The sequence below is a fragment of the Notolabrus celidotus genome, chromosome 2, assembly GCF_009762535.1.
Source record: "Notolabrus celidotus isolate fNotCel1 chromosome 2, fNotCel1.pri, whole genome shotgun sequence".
In the NCBI taxonomy this organism is placed as follows: Eukaryota; Metazoa; Chordata; class Actinopteri; order Labriformes; family Labridae; genus Notolabrus; species Notolabrus celidotus.
This window is the reverse complement of record NC_048273.1, coordinates 5,594,532-5,612,817: the sequence shown is the minus strand read 5'-3', so window position 1 is coordinate 5,612,817 and position 18,286 is coordinate 5,594,532. Positions and strand designations below refer to the sequence as shown.

Below are 18,286 nucleotides of genomic sequence, written 5' to 3'. Positions count from 1 at the left end.
GAAGCAGTTCCTCTGTCAGCTTGGCCGTTGTTTACTTCCGCTTTCATAAACTGGAAATCCAGTGACGTCTGACCCAGCATGCTGCAACAAAGATCCAACAGAACAGTCATACGACATACTAAATTCAAACGCAGTATGTAGTAGGCAGTACCTACTGAATACTACATTAGTAGGTAGTATGCAGCAGGCCGTTTCAAAAACAGCCTGAGAAAAGTTTGTTATATGAAGGTACAATTTCAAAGTTTAGAGATGCTGCTAATGCTCTGACATGATTTCTATCAACAGTTTTTACAGTTTCTTGATGAAATGCCCTTGAATGAAAGCAAGTATGAAGCACACATAGCATTAGAAACACTGCTTAAAAAACTGAAGTGCCGTGGGACTACTTTTGTGACTGTACACTGGTGAGAAGGGCTCTGAAATTGAGGTCGTGGGCGCTCCCAGCACAAAAACAAAACGCCTTAGTGGACACGGCTCCTATGTGAAAATGTCCCTGTGAGTTAGCACTGGTTTTACACACGCTGACCGTGTCACTGTGTGTCCCGTGTTTCTGTAGAGCTGATAGCATTTTAGCGAACGAACCAAAATGGCAAGACGATGGCGGCTTCACTGCAGCGACTCATTTATAGCTTCCACAGAGAAATCAAGTCAAATCACATCAACACAAACATAAAACACACACAAGTCCTCCAACTGCTGACACTTTGTGCAATTCAAACTCTGCTCATACTTCAGCCGAGTAACAGCGAGGAGGACTCAATGAATACGTCTGATACGAAACAAAGGCATAAAAACATCGTGGTCAAGTAAGAACTATTAGATAACAAAAACAAACCTTTCATTTATAACGTATGATGTTCCTTTTTATGGACGAAGATATCTGGAAAATCATTTTCTTTACAAAGTGGATTTCTTAAATTCATGACTAAACAAGTATCACCTGTTGACATCCAGGTGTGAGAGAGTACGGAGACCAACCCTGCGGCCAAACTGAAATATAGTAGCACCAAAATATTACAACAGAGGGATCGTTTTGAGAGACAGAGAGTTCATCCTTAGAGAAACGATGTCTCTCCAGGTTTCAGCAGCCCTCCCCTCCAGTGGAATGTAAAACTCAGCCCGGCACCAGAGAGGAGACTGGCTCGGGCTAGAAAAAGGTCCAGTAACGGGACCGGGTGTCAGTCTGACAGCGTCCCGGTTAACCCTCCTCTGACGGAGGCAGTGTGAGGGCTGCTGTAAAAGGCTCAGTGGGAGGGTTTTCAGGTTTACTGTGAGTGAGTGTGTGTGCGTGACCCCAGAGAGGCAGGCTGTGTGTCCGTGTGGTCAGTGTCCCTGGCACGTCTTGCAGCACATTTGCCTGAAATACGGACGGCTGCAGAACTTGAACCTGAGCACCATGGGGCAGTAGGCCACAGTGTTCACATCTTTACACTCTGTGGGATGAGAGACGAAGAACAGCTGAAATACTGCACTCATACTGACTGATTATTACAGCTCAGTGTTTCAAAATGTGCAGGATTTCATTCAGAATATTAAAACATCGTCATTTTTTAATTGTTTAAAGACAGATTCTGATTTAATGCATGCAAGAATAACTAGAAATAAGTAGTTCTAGATACGCAGACTATAACTGGAGATGAAAGTAGATGCACATGTTATTATTCTATATCTCTTTTTAATGTCTGTTACTAACAAAAAATGGTGCAAATGTGCTGCAATCCTTTAGAGTCTTGTTTAAAGTGTTGGAAAACATTAATTTTTGCATAAAAATAAACTTTTTTTATCTTTATTTCTGTAAGCAATGGAAATTATTGATCGAATCTTGAAATCTGATCAGAGAGGTAACTCAGAAACTTCATGTACAGACTTTAGCAGACTAGCTGGACTCTTTTCTTCTGTTGCCCCTAAATGGTGGAATGAATTGGCCAACTCCATTCGATCTGCAGAGTCCCTCTCTACTTTCAAAAGACAGCTAAAGACCCAGCTCTTTAGGAAGCACTATGCACTTAGCTAGACTGTTCTCCACTGTTGTCCCCAGTGGCAGATCATGTCTTCCAGCTACAGTTGACTCACACTGTCCTGATCTACTCTGGAAGTCTGTGTTCAGGTCTGGAGTGACCCAGCACTTGGTACTTTGGTCATTATTGTGGTGATGTTAATTGTTGATGATGATAATGGAAGGTCTTAAATTGTTTGGTTGCTTCATTGTAGATTGCCTTTACACTGCTTGGCAGTACCTGCACCCAAATGGACTTGAAGCACTTTGTTAGTCTTACTGATCTTGTTTCCTCATGTCTAGATCTTTGCTTGTGTTCTTCTGCTTGTATGTACGTTGCTTTGGATAAAAGCGTCTGCTAAATGACATTGTAACATTGTAACTTTGAAATTTGTCTTCACTGTATCCAGCTCACCAAATGTGTGACAGACTCCAAATGAAACACCTTAGCTAGAAAGACTTTCGTGTGTGAACTTTGACCTCTGACCTTCAGGGTTGTCAGTATTGACGGGCAGACTGAGGTCACATTTGCTCTTGCACTGCTGCATGGCTGCTGGCCGCTGATGTTCCAGACACTCATTGGACGGCTGGCCGACGTGGGTTAGACACTGCACCGAGCGCATCTGCTGACCCAGACCACACTTGGCCGAACACTAAAACACACAAAGTGACACAAACATTTGAACTGGGTGTTTTAGTCACATTCAAATGTACACTTAAATGGATTAAGATGCTCTGCTGTGACCATAAACCAAAAGCATGGCTCACCTCTCCCCAGTGACCAGTCACCCACTGAGGGGGAGGGCAGCGCTGGAGGTTGCAGCGCACCCTGGAGGTGGGCCGGCCGTGTTTGGGGCACTTGGACTCTGGCAGCGTCTCCCCACTCTCTCCGCTCTTACACAAGACCACACGGTGCCTGTAGCCAGGACCACAGCTGGGCGTGCACTGAGGGCAGAGCGGGAGATGGAAAAAAAAAAGAGGGAGAAAAAAGGGAAAAAAATCAGGAGGGAGGGTGCAGCAGGGGGTCACTGCGGTCATAAGAAAGCAGAGAGAGATGTTCTCTCTCTGTTCAGCAGAGGGCAGTGTCTGCGAGAGAAACACAGTCAGCAGCATGGTTTGTTCCTGAAAAGCACTTGGACTTTATTCCTGAAAAATGTAGCATGAAGCACTTTTTAATAACCACATTTGATCTTTTTCAACTCATCCTGAACTTTAAAAAACAGTCTGGCTTCAGGACAAAGAGGAATCAGAGAAGGGGGACTTTTCAGGCGTACTGTTGTTGATGCATTAAAAAGAAAAAGGAAATAAATCAGCTAAAGGTCATCAGGTAAATACAAGTAGTTTGGGGATTCCCTGAAGTACTCTCAGCTGTAACACTGTGTTCATTGTGTATCTGTCTGCTCTGTGCCTCTGTTGTGTATTTCACGATTGAGGTACGATCACAACTCTTGGCCGGTCGGCAGGTTTCTCAGGTTCAAGTGGAAAATAAACTATTTCTTCATCTGAGAGGAATCCTGCAGAAAACTTGTGTAACGGTTCAAATTCAGCCATGAGTTTACAACTAAGCACTGCAGGAGTTCATGAATAATGGAAACACAGCTAACTACCTCTGACCAGTCCAGGGCCAGCCACTCAGGGGGGCAGCTGTGGTTGCTGCAGGGCTCAGTGAGAGACGGGCGCAGGGAGGAGCAGGCGGAGTCATCCAGGACCTTCTCCTCGGCCGTGGAGATCCTCCTTTTACATAAAACCTCCCGAGTCCGCAGGCCGCCGTTACAGCTGCGGCTGCACTCCGACCACTCTCCTGTCCACCAGCTGAAGACAGTTTGTTTGTTGTTAATCAGTATCACATAATTCAGTGAGGGAAAACAGGATATCTAGACAACATTTAAAGCAAAGCTGACGAGGAAAGTGAGTTACTTCACAGATGCTCTCCATTACTCACGTAGGGGAGCATGGCTCAGTGTTACAGGTTCGTCTCTTCTCTTTGGGTTTGTTCTTCTTATCACAGAAGTGGTTGTAGACGATCGAGTGATCTCCTTGCTTCCTGCACACCACCTGCTGAATCTGCACACCTGAGCAGAGAGGAGAAACGAACACACAAATAAGACAGCTGCATTTAGTCTTCATTGTTTGGATGCTTTGTCCCTTTTCAGGTTTGGATCCTCCCGTATCACTGAGATCAAAATGAGTAAGTTATGCAAGGGACAATGTATGGTTAACTACCACAACACTTGTTACCTGGATACTAACTAGCTAGCTAATGGTTGTACCTCACCTTACGGTCTGTGGTGTCCACAAGCAGAAGCAAAATGTGCTGGAACTCTTTTGCGCTGATTGATTTGACATGACGTGTGATCAGTTTGCCTCTGGCGTTGCTCATGTTAGTGAAAGTTAATAACCGTTGTCAAAGGGGTTTTGACCAATCAGAATCAAGCATCTTACACAGCCAGAAGAAAAGTAAGACAGCCGGGTAATAAGATTGTATATTCAAGAATAAGTGTCCACAAAAACTGAGCAGGAAGTGTAAGAGTTTGTCTTTATGTTAACCAGCAGAACAAACCCTGTAACTGTTTGTACGTCAGAGGCTGTGGCCTGAACATGGACTCCACAAATACTCCACTTTGAGGACCTCCATGGACCAAACTAAATTTGAAGCAGGGATTTATACGGAGTGACAGATGTGGTTGGACCACAACTTGTTAGTATTACACACAAGTTTTATGCCAGGCAGTTTACTGGCCTGGAGGAAAGACTTCACTTTGTGGACTGAATCTTATTACAGGGACATAAACCTTCTCAGGCAATCGCATCATGAAGACTAACCACGTAGTCTGGGGACAAAATGAGGTTAACCGTTAGATTAAGGGTTCAGCTTTTTCTTGAAGGTAATAAAAGTAACATCCACCTCAGTGATGTGTTGTGTGTGATGTGTGTGATGTGTGTGTTGTGTGTGATGTGTGTGTACCTCCAGCACAGAGAGCTGAGCAGCGGGACCAGGATGTGTAGTGCCAGGCAAAGCCGTTTTGAGGGTCCCTGCTCAGTGGGGGGTTGAAGCGATAATGGATCCCTGGGTTCTCCTCCCTCACCAGCACCTTCACACACACACAAACACACACACATTAAACACACAGTGATGGAACATCTTGGACATTTCTGTTGTTTTGAGAGGTCGTCTCAGTCTCACCATGACAATCAGGGTCATGTTTGTTGGCCCCAGAGCCTCCAGAGTTTCTGGTCCATCAGTGGGCCGCCTGTAATGGAAGACGGTCCCTGCGACGTCGAACCTGCGTGGTGTGTCAATGGTCAGCTTCCCATTGATGAAGTATTGGTCTCCTTTACTCTTCAGCACTGGATCACAGAGGAGAGGAAGGTGAGGTGAGGGGAAGAAACACAAGCAGTAATCAAAGAGTGAAATAAGGAGAAGTAGTTTGATTCTTCCTGAGGTCTGCTCCTTCAGGAAATATCAGTTTGTGATTGGTCGCATTAAGATGAGCAACATTAGTCTTGTCTCAGGAAGTTCTGCAAAGTAGCAGCTCAAGCAAAAGGCCTACATCCAACCCAGCTGATGATGCCTGCTCCTTAAAATACGTCCTATTGTTGATTCCTAAACATTTTAATGACAGGTTTTGCAACACCAGACAGCTATAACGTTTGGTTATTGCATTTTATAAGAGCTAGAACTACTGCCTTCATAATGTATTAACCAGCTGCTCCTGGATGTGCCTAAAAGTCGCCTTAAAACCCAGGGGGACTGAGCCTTTGCAGCAGCGGCCTCCAAGCTCTGGGATGGCTTGCCACTCCAATTAAGATCGCCCCCCCACTGTTAAATGTTTTAAATCTTTGTTGAAGACACATCTCTTCTCTTCGGCCTTCTCCTCGTGAAGAGGACATTAATATCCTGATATGTTGTTGTTTATTGTTGTCTTCAAGTGCTTTTTACTTTTTTACCTTGTAAAGCACTTTGGCCAACACTGGTTGTTTTTAAATGTGCTATATAAATAAAGTTGACTTGACTTGACTTGTATTGCTTGTCTCGTGCATGAAGCAAGAAGATTAACCCCAGACTTAATTACATTTGGAAGTATTGCAATATTAGAACAGGCCACAACAAGATTTTTCAGGACCCTCCTGAAAATGAGATGGCAGGTCTTGATTACCTTAATAAATAAACTATCAGCATCTGGTCTGGTGATAATTTATAGAGCCTGGACCTTATACTTTGTGACATTTTATGATAGCCATTTGTAATTGCAAGAATCCTGCACACTGTCCAACTTGCAAATGAAAATTTGAATGGAAACGTTTCGATACTGGACCTCAATCAGGCAGAACAACTTAGAAATGGTGTGGCTAACTAATTCTAAGAATCACAACTATAAAAGACAAGCAATCAAGCAAAAACAAAGTAAATTAAACAATTGGAATAAACAAAAACAGAAGGTTAACAGTAAATTAAAAGTGTAAAGTAGGAACTTAATAACTTATCACTTAATCTAGTGAAGTAAAAAGATCAGAAAACACTACCCCAACTATTTTTTCATCTTTTTTCATCTTATTCATTCCCAAAAATCTAAAAAGGTCAGGTCAGCTCTAACAGGTAGAAAGGTCTAAGTGTAATCTGACTCAACGATGGATTCCTTTGTACCATTTTGCCTGAATTAAAAATAGTATTACGGGGCGCTGGTGGCCTCGCGGTCTAAGCGCCCCACATACATAGATACATATAAAAGTAAACTAAAATTATGGCTCAAGGAAAAACAATCATGTGCTCATCTGAATGCATCAAATTAGAGACAATGAAATTTAATTTTAAATGTGTTGTTATTAGTGATGGACTGTGTTGAGTAGTCTATGTATTGTTTTAAATGCTAGTATGTTTTTTTTATCGTTTGTATTGTACATTTGTTAACATCTTCCTGCCCAGGGACCACAGATGAAAATTGGCTTATAGCTAACTCTGGCTTAACAGTTTTTGTTTTGCATGGCCCCTGTCAAATAAACTAATACATAAAAAATGAAATACAGAGGCTACAGTCCTCGTTGCAGGGGTCAACGGTTTGATTCCCAGCCGGTCGACCATTTCCTGCATGTCTTCCCCCGCTCTCTACTCCCCACATTTTCTGTCTCCCTTCAGCTGTCCTATCAAATAAAGGCAAAAGGGCCAAAAATATAACTTAAGAAAAAAATGTATTACACTGGAACTAAGCACCTAAGTGGCATCCAGCTCTCATTAATTAAAATCTAAAGTTTGGAGTGAAAACAGCTGACACATACTGTCTTAAAAATGGGGCACACCTTAAAGCTTCAAAACTCATTAAAATAAATAATCAAGCCGTCAGTGTGCGGTAGTGTTTTGTGGTTCCTGTCATAGAGCTCATCTTTCTTAATTATGTACTTTGACAAGCAATTAAACCAAACACATGTCATCACAAACCTTACCCAGATAGTTTAAGGAGATGTTGAGTTCTTGTATGTGGATGAAAACGGAGCCTTTAGGGATCCTGACCACTTCTTCATAACCTGCGACACAAACAGATCAACACAAAGTCAACAAAAGTGAAGGAAGAGTGAAGGAGGTTTATTCGTCCGGGGTCAGGGGGTCAGAGGGGCTGATGCATAAGTAGTGTTAATCTCTGTGGGACGTCAATGGACTAAGCAGAGGCTTCAGATTCCAGCTGCATTCCTGGGCAGCCCCGCTCAGCTGCCCCGCTCTGCTCTTTGCTAGAGAGCGAGAAATAGGCCAAGAGCCGCCCGGCTATACTCCTCTCCTCTTCTCCTCCTCTCCTCTCCCTCCATCTGTTTTGGCCGTTTCTCCCTTTTTCTTTTTACGCTCATCTCACCTCTTCCTCGCTCTGTTTTTACTCAGCTCTGGTCGGCTGTCCTGCCAGCGGACCAGCCACTGCAGCCCTGGAAATAACTTCAGCCCCACTAGAGGAAGAAGGAATTGAAAAAATATGAAGGAATGAAACAATTCCTTCCAGCGCTCTCACCGCAAGAGGAAAGGAGAGGCTTGGCTCCTGACCTCTGCGTGCAGCTCTTAGAGGAGTGACTGACCTGGCTCGGGGCTTCTAGATGGAGGCGTGGAAGATTAGAGGGACAGAGTTTGAGGGTTTTGGCCACCATAGCAGATAGAGAGGGAAATAAAGAGAGCGAGAAAATTGTGTTCTTTTGTTGACAATAAAGGACGTGTGGGGTGAACAGAGAGAGAAGGAGAGCTGCAAACCTCTGACTCTTCAGTAACCCTTCACTGCTCACCAGAGACACAGATGGAAAGACACTTAAAGGGACATTACTGGGTCCAAGCAGAGGGCACAGAGTAAGAATGAAGTCACCCAGCAAGGAACTCCATTAGTCATGCACGTCTGTTTTTACAATGTAGATTTGATCATTTAATAGCTTATTTAAATCAGAGAGGTGAAGCTCCGGCTAAAGGGTTGAAGGGTTCAGAGAGATCACAAATAGAGCAGACTGACAACTTTCCTTTTTGATAAAGCTTATAGTTAGAGCTGGCTCAGGCTTGGACCAGCTCTTAGTTATGCTGCTATAGACTTAGACTGCTGGGGGAACTGAATCCTATCTCTCTCCTCTCTCTGCCTATCACTTACTTTAACTCTCCCTGTCCCTTTAAAGTTACTAACCATTGACCTTTCTGGAGTCCCTGAGCTCCCTTGTCTCGTAGGTTTGCTCTGACCTGCTGCTGTGGAAGTGCCCAACCCCAGCTTCTACAACTCTCACCACTATCAACTGTTACTGTACATCTAGTAGTATGGGAGGTCGAGCCTTCAGTTATCAGGCATACCTCTCCTTTGGAATCATCTAATGGTCAGGGTCCAGGAGGCAGACACCCTCTCTACTTTTAAGAGTTGGCTTCAAGCTTTCCTTTTTGATAAAGCTCATAGTTAGAGCTGGATCAGGCTTGGACTAGCTCTTAGTTATGCTGCTATAGGCTTAGACTGACACACTGGGATCCTGTCTCTCCCCTCTGTCTGCCTGTCACTTACTTTAACTCTCCCTGTCCCATTAAAGTTACTAACCATAGACCTTTCTGGAGTCCCTGAGCTCCCTTGTCTCGTAGGTTCCTCTGGATCTCTGCTGCTGTGGACGTGCCAGACTCCAGCTGCTACAACTACTACTATCCATCTCTTCACTATCATCTCTCTCTCTCTCTTCATCTCCCTCTATCCCTCTCTCCAACACGGTCTCAGCAGATGTGTGTCTAACATGAGTCTGGTCCTGCTGGAGGTTTCTGCCTGTTAAAGGAAGTTTGTCCTTGCCACTGTAACTTGCTAAATGCTGCAAAGTGCTCTGCTCATGGTGGATTAAGATGAGATCAGACTGAGTCCTGTCTGTAAGATGGGACTGGATCTGATCCTGTCTTGATGTTGGGTCTTTGTTAATAATAGAACATAGAGTACGGTCTAGACCTGCTCTGTTTGGAAAGAGTCTGAGGATAACATTTGTTGTGATTTGGCACTATGTAAATAAAGAAGATGCCTCCCAGGGGGTCTGCTTTTGGAGGATTTCCAGGCACGTCCAACTGGGAGGAGACCCGAGGGCAGACCCAGAGCACACAGCGGGACTACACATTGGTATCTCATCTGCCCTGGGAACACTTTGGGGTCTCCAGGAGAAGCTGGAAGATGTTGCTTAGGAGAGCGACATCCAAGCCAACCTGCTTAGCCTGACTGCAGATGATGTCTTGATGTTGGGTCTTTATTAATAATAGAACATAGAGTACGGTCTAGACCTGCTCTGTTTGGAAACAGTCTTTAAATATTGTTTGTTGTGATTTGGCGCTTTATAAATAAAGATTGATTGATTGACGAATCTTTTTGTAGACATGACGGAGTTATTCTAAGAGTCATAAAATGTTCTGAGTAAGCCTCTAATCTAACCCCTGGGTTTCAGTTGGCTACAGATTAGACCAAACTTTACAACAGCTGACGTCAACTGAGTTTGGACTTTTAGGGATTTTTTTTGGCATTTAGGAAATAAATGCCAAAAAACTAAATATGTCCAAAAGTAACCAGCAAACATCAGTGACCGGCCTTACCCCGTGCTCTCAGGGTTGAAAAGGAGCACGTCCCGTCAAACAATGAAGTCGTTATAGCAGCAGTTATATACTCTTGGTTTTAGAATGAGGTGTTTAACAATCACATCAGGGTGTGAAGTTTGGTGTCCACCAGCGGCTGACCACACTGTGCTCATTCTGCTGCCTAAATCAAAGAGATGCAGCTCCTATAATTCAGTGTTTGTGTGAGATAAAAAGCAATAACTCTTTAAAGGAGCATTTCAAAGTTTTTATGCATGAAGACCAGTTCTGGATAACCTTGTCGCCTTCAAGGACTGATGCAAAAAGGCTTCTGTGGTTCTGGATTTCATCCCTGCAAGATCTGTATAAGCAGAACACTGAAGGGACATTGTCTTATAATAGCAGTGACCATGGATACCATCGCCAAATCACCAAACACACACAACCTAACGACCAGCGCTACAACTTTAGCCCCACTAATGAGTTTTCTTAAGCCAGCGCTAATGTCCGATATTTCAAGGGTAGTTGAGAGCTCAGCTTGGTTGACAGACCGGCCTGGTCATTGTGGTCCCGGCACAGCTGCCTGCTCAGGGTGCGTCCCCTCTGAGGAATCCTAGAGGGGGGTGAGCGGTGTTGACAGTTGGGTGAGAAACTCTTAAGTTGGTGTTGTGGGGAGAAATGTGACCCAGAATAGTTTCAAAAGCAGGCGGACCTCAAGCCACACTGGTTGGACCTCAACTAAATCTATCTGCCACGTGTCCGTGGGTGGCTGGAGGATAAATATATGCATGTGTGTACAGTGTATGGTATGTATATGTGTATACTTATATTTGACTGCAGAGAGCTGAGAGGCTTCTTTTGCTCTCTTTAAAATCTCGGGTTGGCTCAAGAAAAGCTGATGTTGTGAATCTGTATATAATATTTAGAAATATCTATTCATTTATATACTTACTTGATGCTTCATGCACTTCATGATTTATATATCAAATTAGATAAAGTGAACTCGTCTTCAGTGGTTTCAGACCTCTGTCCAACATTATTATTTCTGTCTTGAGGTGTTCCTCAAGGCTCTGTTACAGGCCCTCTTCTTTTGTCTGTGTTAATTTGTCCCAAAAGAAATCAATGTTGTCGTTTACTCTATAATTCCTTGACATACATCTTCCATTTTATATTGTGTGCACCATATTGGGTTTGTGAGCATGAGTATGAGTATGTGTAACCTCTAGATGCTAGACCACCCTTATAGAAAAGTGCGTTGGCCAAGCTGCTTGTGACGAAGGAAGCATTGAGTCTTTAAAACTTCTGCAGCTTCCATGACATGTTTGATTCTTCCTCTTTTCTTATTTGCCTCAACACTTTACAAATCAATTAGCTTGATTGTGGAGCTCTGTGAACTGAAGGCCAGGGGAGGAGGAAGAGACTGGTAGGACACTGCTGACTTGCACTTGCTTTCTTGACATCATACTACAACAGAGCCTTTAAGCTGTTGTAGCTATCAGGCATACCTCTCCTTTGGAATCATCTACCAGTCAGGGTCCGGGAGGCAGAAACCCTCTCTACTTATAAGAGTAGGCTTCAAACTTTCCTTTTTGATAAAGCTTATAGTTAGAGCTAGCTCGGGCTTGGACCAGCTCTTAGTTATGCTGCTATATGCTTAGACTGCCGGGGGAACTAACACACTGGGATCCTGTCTCTCCTCTGTCTGCCTGTCACTTACTTTAACTCTTCCTTTCCCATTAAAGTTATAACCATAGACCTTTCTGGAGTCTCTGAGCTCCCTTGTCTCGTAGGTTCCTCTGGATCTCTGCTGCTGTGGACGTGTCAGACTCCAGCTGCTACAACTACTTCTATCCATCTCACCACTATCATCTCTCTCTCTCTTCATCTCCCTCTATCATCTCTCTCCAACACGGTCTCAGCAGATGTGTGTCTAACATGAGTCTGGTCCTGCTGGAGGTTTCTGCCTGTTAAAGGAAGTTTGTCCTTGCCACTGTAACTTGCTAAATGCTGCAAAGTGCTCTGCTCATGGTGGATTAAGATGAGATCAGACTGAGTCCTGTCTGTAAAATGGGACTGGATCTGATCCTGTCTTGATGTTGGGTCTTTGATTGATTAGTTGTAAAATGGTGCCGGTCATTGCCTTTAAACATGTTTTCATACTTGTTTTTATTAATGCCAAACTACTCCGTTTGATGCTGTCTGGGCTGCAGATGAAATATCTCATCTAAAACTGTCAAACAAGCAACAGGAATAAATCAGAGAAGAAAACCAAGGTCAAGGAATAAACAGGAGTTATTTTAGTCAGATCTATCGGCAGTTATGATGACGGGCATTTATTCTGCATTTTATTCTCATCTGCCAGCTTTTCTTTCATTTTGCAGACGCAGGGATTCTGTGTTTAACTTCATATTTCTCTAATATCACAGTTAGTAAAATATGAAGATGCACTGGCGGCAGACTTGTTCATGTTTGTTGTGAGTCAAATTGCTCACACTGGTCCGTTCATGTGCCCTTCTTTTACAACAGCAGCTGCAACACTTCAAACAGCATGTCTCTGTGCGGTATACTGAAATATGAGTGTTATTCCTATTTTTCTTTTGTTAGTAAATTTATGTGGTCGACCCTTTGTTGTTGCAACAGTCTGAGATGAAGCGGTTGGCACAAACAGACAAATTAGCACCATCTGTGGGCCGGCACATTGTTGTTAAAATAAAACACATCCACAGTTTCCTTTTGGTCTCCAGTGCTGGGACTGAATGTAGACACAACAATAGAGCAGTTGGCGTGTCTTACTCCGACCTTAGACATCTTGAGTCTGGAACACTGAAGCAAAACCACAACAGCGTAGGATGAAACTGGAAGCTTATGGAGTGGGAGTGGTTTCGTATGCCGGCCAATGCAAATCACTCCTGTTGTTACATCACCACAGGAGGAAACTTGAATCACCTTGTAGAATAACCTTTTCCGTTGCTTAGCGCCGCTCGAGTGGCTGCTTGTTGCAGCAGCTCTCTCTTTGTTGTTCTTTTTTCGACTTATTTTCATATCTGTTTAGTTCTCTTTGTATTTGGAGCCTGTCAGGACTTTTAATGACTCATTTGTTGGCCATAGACACCAAACTGGCTACGTTTGCAGTGGGGTTTTTGCTATTTTTGTTCCTGTGTGGGAGATCAGCTGTTAGCAGCCCGTAGCATGTCGATGCTAAACGATGCTAGGTCCAATGTTCCCTGTGAGCTGAGGAGAAGTAGGCAAGGATGACGTGCTTGTACTGCAAGCTAAAAATAGACGACATCGACCTGTCCTTCCACCCACCGTTGTGAGGAATGTGAGATCTATCTACGATTAGGTGGACGAGCTAACCCAGCACCAGAGGGAATACTGGCAGAGTAGCATCATGCTAACAGAGCTAACACCGAACGTGAACGCCACATTGGAAGGATTTCACCTGCTGTGAGCGGACAGGATACAGGAGAGCAAGACTGAACTAACTGGTGAAGAAGGCCAGCTCAGTCCTGGACCCTGTGGAGGTGGTGGCTGACACGAGAATTATGGCCAAGCTGTCGTCTCTGATGAACATTTCTATTCTATATATATTCTTGTTGAAATTCTTGTACTGTACACTTTCTTGTTTGCTGCTGTAACTCTAGGAATTTCCCCGTTGTGGGACGAATAAAGGAGTATCTTATCTTATCTTAGAAGCTTTGTTTCCAGGGTTGCAAAGCTGGGTGACTTCATTTTATTTCTATACATGTATAATCAAGAAATATCTTGTTTTTCATTGCATGGGACCTTTAACTGCTGTATATAATAATAATCATTATTCATCTTAACACATTCAGAAATACCCAAAGTACAGCAGGTGCTGGAATAAATTACTTCTCGCCGATTTAGGAAGCTTTGTTGGCTCCAGTAAAACAAAACTGTAAAAGTATGCTGCTGTGAACAGTGTTTGCATGTCAACAGACGATTATGGATATATTTTAAATGTCTGGGGTATCTTAACTCACATAGCGAGGCAGCTTTCCAATCCAGAGTTTCAGAATCCAAATGTTGCATGTGCACATTTTTCAAACTACAGAACAATTATGTTACATAACCTCTCATGGTAAATGCCTCATGTTAAAGTAATCTGACTCTCATGAGAGTAGAGTCAGCTCCAAATCCACTTTAAATCACCTCAACCCCGGGCCAATAAACTAAAGACAGAATATTCATCTATGTGAGCAGAAACCTCTGCTGCACCAAAAGGAATGAGACGGGTTGTGTGTTTTTGTTCTGTACCTCCTTCTGGCAGCGAGTCGTTGAAGAGTCCCTCCACAGACACACAGCTGCTCCCGTCACCCCCGCAGATCCGACAGCGGTCCTCGCGAACGTCTGAGGCGAGGATACGGTCACAGCCTACGTGCTGCGAGAAGGGAGAAAGGAGTGAGCAGCAGGGTCACTCGGGGTCATGGGTGAAGGGGCACAGTCAGTAAGTGGAGAGGTGTCAGAGGCCGGGCTGAGGGATTACCTCTAATGTCTTCCAGACGTCTTTCACAAAACACAGAAAGATCAGATGGTAAGTCCAGATGTGATTTGTGATCCTGAGCAGACATAATGCTCTTAGGTTGCTAAACTCAGAGCTGTCGACATGAATAACTCTCATGATGAGCAGAGCAGGTGGTTTGACTCAAACTCTTTAACAGTGAAACAAACCTAAACAAAAGTTTAGAGAATAAACAGCGACTGCTCTCATTCTCATGTGTTCATATGACAGTTGTTTACTGTGAAGTGGGATAATGAAGCTTTGGTTTATTTTTAGTATCACATGGATTATATCACAGATCAGAGCTAAATCTGTGATTCACCCATAGACTGTATAATAAGGGACGTAGTATCCGTGATGTCCCCCATCTGTTTTTGAAGTCCTGTTATGAAGCCTGTCGTCGGCGGGTGCCATATTAGAAATACTGAACCTAACTTCTGTGGAGTGAGGTAAAGAGGCTGGCTTTGAGCCTCCTCAATGACAGCTACAGTGTTCCCACCTGTCTATTAAATCAGCTGTATCTCAAATATTTTGCTGTAAAGATCGACTTTTTTGAATAGGTGTGTATGTGGTTTCCAGTACTTCGGGAGCTGGCCTCAAGTGGACACTCGAGGAACTGCAGTTTTTAACACTTCTGCATTTGCTTCAGTTGGATTTGCTCAATGCTTGTCTGTTGGATTTGTTTAAGTTGTGAATTTAAGAAGGATGGAGGCGTCTTGTTTCTTCATACAGACAGTATCACCGATAGAACAACTAAGCAGAAAGAATGTAACTGATAACAGCAGTAATATCCCGATCCCAATCTCAGCTATGAGTCGACTATTAGTGTATTAATGCTTCTCCAGACAAAGTTAATGCTTTTCAAGCACGCTCACCTCAGTTAAAGGAAGGCTTTATGTGCAGGTGTGTTGTGCTTGCTGATGTTTCATTACAAAGTTAAAAGCACAAAAACAGAAGCACATCCACCAACAACTACTATAACAGCACGCATTCTCCAGAGCTTTCAGTCATTTTTGTGTTGTCATGTTATGAAAGGAAAGACTTCCATTTTTTAAAGTTATGTTTTTTTTGGCATTTTACCTTTATTGATAGTACATCTGAAGAGAGACAGGGAATGTGGGGAGTAGAGAGCGGGGGAAAAGACATGCAACAAATGGTTGAAGCCAGGAGCTGAACCTGCAACCTCTGCGATTAGGACTATCGCCACGGAGCCCCAAGACTTCCATTTTGACTGGGGCTGCTCTCGTGTAAACTAAGACTAGGCCTCAACAGTTGAACCATCCATCCTCCAAACGTGTAGCTAGCTCAGCTTCACCTGGATCTACCTGGTAAGTTTCATGTCACATAAAGCCAAACGTTGTTTAAGTGACGTACGATATCAATCAGTTTACTGCATGTTGTTTAAGCAAAGATGCAACCCTCTGTCCCTCCATACGTTTGCTGGATTACCTTGCAGATGCACTCATTTTATTTGTGCTGTGACTGCAGGGAACACTCGTCTCCATTGATGCATATTGGGGATGATCATGCAAATAATAGGGAATGTTTTCAAATTGGTTCATTATGTATTCTGCTGAATTTGAAGAAGTAACAGGGTATTCTACGGTCAATTTAGTGAGAAAACTGTCTGCAGGAGGTTCAAACTTAGCACAGAGTGGATCTTACAGAGTCTCCAGGGTGACAGTAGTGAGAAAAGTGATGTGTATTAAATACAAAGACTAATAAGGAGTGGATCCTGAACCATCCTTCTACACGTCTTTGTTTCATGAAGACATTTTTTTGAATTTGACAGCATTAACATCCATATCATCAATATTTTAAACTGCTCCACTTGTTGTTTTGTTCTCCACTTGATCTTGTTTTTTTAACATACACATGTTTACTGTCTCCTGCTGTATTAATACTCAGATGGGTGTCTGTTTTTCAGGTTTAATATGAGGCCCAGTCCAGGAGCTGGCTGCGTAATGAACTGCTGACTCAGTAAATCAGGCGCTGAATACCAAAACTCAACACCATTTTTTAAGTAAATCTGGTCCTCTATTATTTGTCCAACAGATCCGGGAAAAGGGAGCTCTGGCAGTCGTGCTTTGTGTCTGCAGCGGCATGTTGTGTCCAACTACACCATCTGTTCCCAGGTCCTTCTTCTAATTCCCTGACTCCTCTCCCTCTCCGTCAGCCCTCCACTCACGGTCAGACCCCGACTTTGGTTCTGGAGCCAGCGTGAGGCTACAGACTGCAGACATAGATGTCTCCACAGTGTGTTTGAAGTTTAAGGTGTACATAAAATCTGAGAGAGGTAAGATGATAGGGCTGAAGGAGAGAGAGAGAGAGAGACGCTGGATTGCAGACTGGAAAGCATTAAGGGAGGAAAAAAACATGAGTGAGAGAAATGAGCAGAATGAATGTCAGAAAAGGAAGAGAGAGAGCGAGATAATAAGACTGGAGTGAATGAAAGCCTGCCTGCAGTGCAGACAGTCAGACTAACAGCTGAGTTGGGGGGTCACTGAGTTCCTCCAGAGCAAAACTGAGTCAAGCAGAGGAGGAGAAAAGAGAGAGGAGGAGGAGAGAACAGAGAGACCGATGATGTTGATAAACAAAATCCTTTTTTTAAATAAGTCAGGGACTCTGGCCATCCCTTTAATCTCTGAGACACTCAAAATAAAGCTGGATCATCGGGGGCAAGAGCTAAAAAAATGAAATATGTTGGCACGACACCAACAAGCAAACCACAGAACTACAAGCTGGATATCCTGAAGATGGAGAGTTTGAGGTCTTCTTCCCTCTGCCCTCACACATTTTTCCCAACATCCAAAACCTCGACTTTCTTTTTGGAGAGGAGCTTCATCCAAAACAAACAAGAAGTGGAAATAACTGCAGAGCTACAGAAACCGAGTACGCTGCACGCTCTTGGCTTGAAGTTTTTTTCAGAGCTTTTTTTAAAAATATGGGTGTCAACATAGATTCTGAGGACCTGCTGCTGCTGCTTCATGTGGTCTCTGCTGCATCAGTATGAGGAGCAGTTACAGGTTTTCAGATCAAGAGGAAAAAAACGAGTTAAGGTGTGTGTTTGTTTGAGGAGCTGATTGTTCTGACCGTCAGCAGTCAGAGTGTAAACAGTGGCGGTCATCCAGAGTCCAGAGAGCGAGGTCAAACAACACATCTCAGATTTAATCTCCGTCTCTTCTGATGTTTTCGGCTTCAGCTGTCCGCTCACATGCAGCAGCTCACAGGAAGTACTCCAATCAAACACACACACACACACACACTAACACACGCATGTAAACAGAGAGGTCTATCTCACCTTGCACTCTCCGTTGACACACACATCCAGAGAGTCGTCACGGCAAGGTGTGCCGTCCACCACAGCTGGAGCACGCTCGGTGTAGAAGTTGTATCCTTCAGCCAGGCAGTTCAGAGAGCAGGGCTTTACACCACCTACACACACACACACACAATGACAGACACATCTTCAGTTTAACAGATCAAAACAATAACCCACAGTGACAAAAACTCTTTCGTCTCATTGCAGCAGACCTGCATTCACACATCACACACATCAAATGGTCAAATGAGGCTCAGGGGTAGAGCATTTGTCTCTCAATGGACTCAAAAATGTACTCTGGCTTCACACAGACGAACAAACAATACAATATTGCATACATACAAATACATCCATATGGGTGGGGTGCTACAGTTTGTTATTGGAGCTGGTGTGAATGTTACTTGTAATTTAAAA

At 43.6% G+C, this 18,286-nt stretch overlaps 1 protein-coding gene across 1 annotated transcript in view; it reads right to left on the bottom strand.

Annotated features, from left to right (window-relative positions):
• Positions 1-425: 425 nt before the first annotated feature.
• Positions 426-18,286, bottom strand: part of adamts10 (ADAM metallopeptidase with thrombospondin type 1 motif, 10) — a 64,861-nt gene continuing 47,000 nt past the window's right edge. Inside the window, exons 17-26 of the mRNA XM_034700245.1 lie at positions 17,852-17,985; positions 14,307-14,430; positions 7,436-7,516; positions 5,181-5,344; positions 4,962-5,088; positions 3,939-4,068; positions 3,604-3,808; positions 2,765-2,941; positions 2,484-2,649; positions 426-1,433 (exon numbers count right to left, since the gene is read on the bottom strand). Coding sequence (XP_034556136.1) covers positions 1,324-1,433; positions 2,484-2,649; positions 2,765-2,941; positions 3,604-3,808; positions 3,939-4,068; positions 4,962-5,088; positions 5,181-5,344; positions 7,436-7,516; positions 14,307-14,430; positions 17,852-17,985 — 1,418 coding nt within the window. The 3' untranslated portion in view covers positions 426-1,323. The remainder of the gene's footprint in view (positions 1,434-2,483; positions 2,650-2,764; positions 2,942-3,603; positions 3,809-3,938; positions 4,069-4,961; positions 5,089-5,180; positions 5,345-7,435; positions 7,517-14,306; positions 14,431-17,851; positions 17,986-18,286) is intronic.